Consider the following 5,352-nt stretch of genomic DNA (forward strand, 5'->3'; position numbering starts at 1 on the left):
ACCAACAACCGTGCAATTAAGAATTATATGCATCGTTTTCCTTTCAGTCATCGCTTAGATGAAGAAAAAATTGCCTGTTATTTCCCACTTGAAGAAGCCCTAATACATATAAACAGCCATCGACTCAAAACACTAATACCCTTCAATAGTGAAACATTAATTAAAACTATAATTAAAAAAATAAAAGAAAATCGTTAAATAAAATGGTACATCCTCATCTTTCAACAACAACAACAACAACAACGGCTTCAGGCGAGAATCATCAACAACTTCCTTAGTTACTACCTCAACCTCATGTTATGGATTTGAGAATAGCTAATAGAGTACATGAAGAATCTTATTGGAATCCAATACCAACCACATTAACAACTCCCGCAATTAATGAGACACATGGTAATAAGGAAATATCACAGGAAAAAATGAATGTCGTTAAGAAAAAAACAAATTGGTCCCTTTCTATTATGTATCTGTCTTTTTTGGTTGGTTTATTAGCCACCTTTTATCTTTTGGGAACAAATATTTCCAAATCATTAATGTCATTAGTAATTGCTATTATGGCTCTTTTATTAATTACATTTATCTTAACTTACCATCAATATCAATATAAATCAATTGTTTCTTATGCCCAAAAAATCGTTCCTCCAGCTAAACAGCTTATACATCTATTAAATTATTAAATTATAATTAAATTTCATAGTCATTTTATTATTTTTCTCCTATATAAAAAAGAACAAAAAAAGATATGTTCGGTAATAAAATATTCACATATTTTATACTTATTATATTAATTATCTTATGTTTGTTTATTACAATAACATCTGTTATGAATGTATATGATAAAATACCATTTATGGATTCAGTTAAATCTGATGATCACATGAAATATGTTATGGGGTCACATCATGCCATTGCTGGGCTAATTGCAGTAATTCTCGTGATTTTTACAACGATTAATACATATAAAATTATAAACCATGAAGAAAGAGACCAAATGAATTTTGAAGCACAGTAAATTTAATAAAGTATTCGAAAAAAATTATTGTAATGTATGACATTTACCAAGTCATAGAAACAGGTGCTTGCTTTATTTTTTTAATACAAGTGTAATCAATACTGATCATAAAATTACCTAAATTTTTTAATTATAATCAGAAAAACCTACAGTGTGTGTGTGTGTGTGTGTGGGTGTGTGTGTGTGTGTGTGTGTGTGTGTGGGTGTGTGTGTGTTGTAAAAAGAAATATATTAAATTTGATATATACAAAATTCATATTATATACAAAATTCATATTCTATAATGTTTACAATTTCTAAGATCTAACTGTATATTTATTAATTGAAGGTGGTGGTATGCCTAATATAATAATAATAATAATAATAATAATAAAAACTCTGGGAGAATGGTAATTCGAATGTAAGTTACAAGTTACTAAAGAGATATTCATCAAATGCTTATTCTCAATAATGGATCCTAAGTGAGTGGGTAAAACGACACATACAGAGGAAGAAACAAACAACGGGTAGGTCTCCTGAAACCCATTTAAACCTATCAGATCTGGGACTGGCGGGAAACGGTGGCGGTGGTACTGGCTCCGTCACAGCTGCTGAAATTTCGTGCTTAATTTCGTCTCCACCCAACGTTGCATGGCCTAACTGCTGCCTAGCACGAGTTAAGTGCATGGAGACTTAATATGACATAACTCACAGTGAACCTCAACAGAAATCAACCAAAATTAACCAATTTACGCCTACCTTTCTACGACCCTTCTGCCAAGTGTTCCCAATACGCTAGTCATCCCTACTATAATTCACCAAGTATCTACCTTTAGAAACGCTACCAAGAATCTATTCGTCGAAAACATGCCCAAACATAACAACAAGCAAGGTAGGGGTGCCTCTCGCTCTGGTTCCATTACTCCTAGAGTTCTGAATGAAACACTGGCAACGCCGCAACCCTCGCCGATGTTTGTAAACACAGCATCTGCTCCCTCTCCTCACTCCCCCCCCTTCAACTCACCTCGGATCTCTAGCTTTAGAATTCACTCAATCTATGGCTCCCTGTTTAAACTTCAAACCTCTCCGAAGTAATCCATGGCTCCAGAAACTGCACAACCTTGGGAAAATGCAATCAGAAGCTATTTTGGCCCTCCAAGACACAGTCGCCCGACAACAACATACCATAGACTGCCTCCTTAAATCGTCGATGAACAACAACCAAGAAATTCTCAACGTACAAACTGTTGCAAATGGTGCAATGGAACAAATACGTAAGATTCAGGCCGAAGAAACCCTCACAGCTCAAAGTGACCTCCTTAAAAAGCTGGAAAAACAGATCAATCTCCTTCAGATTCACCAGGCGGCTTCCGAAGATGACCAAGAGCAACAACAACTTCATGACTCCCTGATAATTAGCTCTACTGATCTACCTGCTGAACAACAAGGTGAGGATTGCTGTAACATAGCCAACACCCTAATTAATTCAAAGATCAGTGTCAATGTTCAAATCAAATCGGCTATTAGGATAGATAAAAACAATCCCCGTAACAGGAGAATGCTCATCAAACTTGCAAATCCCTCTGAGAAGTTTGACCTCATGCAAACAGCTGCTCAGCAAAAAACCAACCTCTATATAAATGAGTGTCTTACAAAGCAGCGTGGATCCCTCCTCTACAGGCTGCGCCAAATACGCAAACAAAACCTTGGTCTTATCAAGCAGTGCTACACAAGGAATGGTACGATTATTGCGAAGAAAGAAGCTACAGGAAAAAGATATGAAATAAAATGTGACCAACAACTCCTGGCCTTCTTAAGTGATTGTGGTATATCTGAAAACCTGAACCCGACCAATGCCAGTACTTAAAATAACTCTTTCAGTGCCTGAGCCTAACCTAACTTTGTCTAAGGTGCTGTCTCTGCCTTACCATTTACCTGATGTTCTCCTATTCATATAATTTCCTAATTAATCCATCAAGTCTCCATGCACTTATGCAAGCATCTACCTCAGTTTCATTGTAAAATTTTACTCTTAAATCTAATCTTACCCTAATTCCATTTTATATTTTAAATTTATTTGTATTGATCTATGTCATTTATTGAAATCAATTATTGATCTCATTTTTGTTCTTTTTGTTCATTTTTGTTCTTAATTAAGTTCCTACTAATTATAAGTTAAAACTAAGCTTAATAAAATTTATTTTCTTTAAGATTATTTTACTTTACAATTATCATTTGTCAAATTTTTTTTATATATTCATCTTGACAGTCTCTACTGATTTTTTGTTCTCTCCGCCAAACTTGTGCATCCTCCATGGCTATCTAGTGACCTTAATTCCACCTCTAATTGTTTCAATTCCTTGTTTGCTTGCATTTATTGTTGTGTCCTGCCATAATTATTCTCTAATTTTAGCAGACTCAATACTTTGTAAGCTCTTATTGTATTGTTATATTATTATATTGTGTTTGCTATAATTACTTCCTATTTTTACAGCAGATTTGTTTTTCATCTGTTCATGTAATTGCTTATCTTATTGTATGTGACATTCTTTTCTATATTGACATATATTTTCTGTCTATTGTTACTTACAGTGTACCTGAGAGTACCTGTAAGCAATCTACCTCTTTTTTAATTTTTGCTCAATTTTTTTGTATTTGTTTAGTCCTGTTTATATTTTTGTTTTGTATATCTATATCTTGTGTTTTGTATAGTCCATGTTTATATGTTTTTTTCTTTAATCTCATTCATTACCTAGGTTTCCTAGCCTAGCCATACTCCCTTACTCCATTGTACCCCTGTAAGCCCCTTTTGTGTTTGTTTGGTACAGTATTGTGTACTTTTATTTCTTTTTGTTTTTCTTGTTTTTCCGGCAATCAGCTTTTTTTTTTATGCAGTCAAGTATAGACCCAGAACTTAACCTCTTATCCACTATCTATGACAATAATCACTTTAATGATCTAAATTGCAGATATTTTGCAGCACATGATGTAAACAATGTATTAACTCATAGTCACAATATCTCTGTAATCAATTTGAACGTTAGATCCCTAGGCAAACACTTCGATGATGTTAGTGCCTTGATTGAAGCTATTGACAACAATTTCTCTTTTATTATACTTACTGAAACATGGTTGAAAGATGATACTACTCAACTCTTTAACATGCCTAACTACTCAGCAATCCACAACTGTCGTCAACTTCAGAGAGGTGGTGGCACTGCTCTTTACTACCACCAAGAACTAACATGCTTAAAAGAAATTAGAACTAGAGACTGCTATGGGGAGTATATCTTCGCCAGCTTCAGAGTCAAGGGTGCCGAGTCTATCCTGTCTGTGGGTGCAGTTTATAGAATTCCTAACACTGATGTGTCCGAATTCAACTCAAACCTTAGAAATCTAATACTTGATAACAGACTGAACAAAAACCACCTAATTATCGCAGGGGACTTTAATATTGACCTCTGCGAGCCAGAACACCCTACTGCTGTTAGCTTCCTCAACTGTATGAATTCCTGCTTCCTCATACCCTTAATCACTAGACCTACTAGAATCACTGATAGCACTGCCACGACTCTAGATCACATCTGGACAAATATAACCTCTCCGCTTACTTCAGGTATAATCTCCGATAGCACTACAGACCATTACCCCACATTTCTCTTAACTAACATTAGCAAACCACCTCTAGAAACAAGGGAGTTAAGCTTTAGGCTGCACAATGAAACTGCTATAAACAATTTTATAACTGCTGCTGATAATGTCAACTGGGAGTCCGAGTTAGGTAACATAGGGGACATCAACCTAGCAGTGCAATCTTTTCTACTAACAACTCTTAGCCTTTATAATACCCACTGTCCTATGCTTACAAAACAAGTCACAACCAAAAGGCTTAACAATCCCTGGCTTACAAAGGGAATACTTAAATCTATTAATAAAAAACATGACCTTGAGAAAAAGTATAGGTTAGGGATTGTCTCCAAAGAATTCTCAAAGAATTACTCATTATTGCTATCTAAGATAATTAGACGAGCCAAAACTAAGTACTACGAAGATAAATTTACCCAAATAAAGAGCAACATTAAACAAACATGGAGAACAATTTCACAAATATTGGGATCAAAGAAGTCTTTAAATAACAAACCGACTCTCCTGTCTAATAACGATGGTCAGCTTTCAGCCTCTGATTCTGCTATTGAGTTCAATAGGTTCTTCTCTTCCATTGGTTCATCCCTTGCTAATGATATTCCATCTTCCAGTACTGACATTAAGGACTATCTGACAGGGAACTATCCCCAGTCTCTGTACCTAAAGCCTATTAATTCCATTGACGTCAATGAGATTATCCTTTCCCTTAAAACCAA

At 35.0% G+C, this 5,352-nt stretch overlaps 1 protein-coding gene across 1 annotated transcript; it reads left to right on the forward strand.

Moving 5' to 3' along the window:
* Positions 1-1,750: 1,750 nt before the first annotated feature.
* LOC138362238 (uncharacterized) lies at positions 1,751-3,039 on the forward strand. Its single transcript, XM_069321017.1, has 2 exons — positions 1,751-2,439; positions 2,672-3,039. The coding sequence occupies exons 1-2, from the start codon at positions 2,049-2,051 to the stop codon at positions 2,776-2,778; spliced, it is 498 nt and encodes a 165-aa protein (XP_069177118.1). The 5' UTR covers positions 1,751-2,048; the 3' UTR covers positions 2,779-3,039.
* Positions 3,040-5,352: the final 2,313 nt, after the last annotated feature.

The sequence above is a fragment of the Procambarus clarkii genome, unplaced genomic scaffold, assembly GCF_040958095.1.
Source record: "Procambarus clarkii isolate CNS0578487 unplaced genomic scaffold, FALCON_Pclarkii_2.0 HiC_scaffold_1512, whole genome shotgun sequence".
NCBI classification, from domain to species: Eukaryota; Metazoa; Arthropoda; class Malacostraca; order Decapoda; family Cambaridae; genus Procambarus; species Procambarus clarkii.

What these genes read in the sequence shown, in the direction of transcription:
- LOC138362238 (XM_069321017.1), top strand. Translation starts at nt 2,049, where the DNA reads ATGGCTCCCTGTTTAAACTTCAAACCTCTCCGAAGTAATCCATGGCTC. An exon ending in TCTACCTGCTGAACAACAAG is followed by an intron (nt 2,440 to 2,671) that starts GTGAGGATTGCT and finishes CCTCCTCTACAG; the next exon opens with GCTGCGCCAAATACGCAAAC.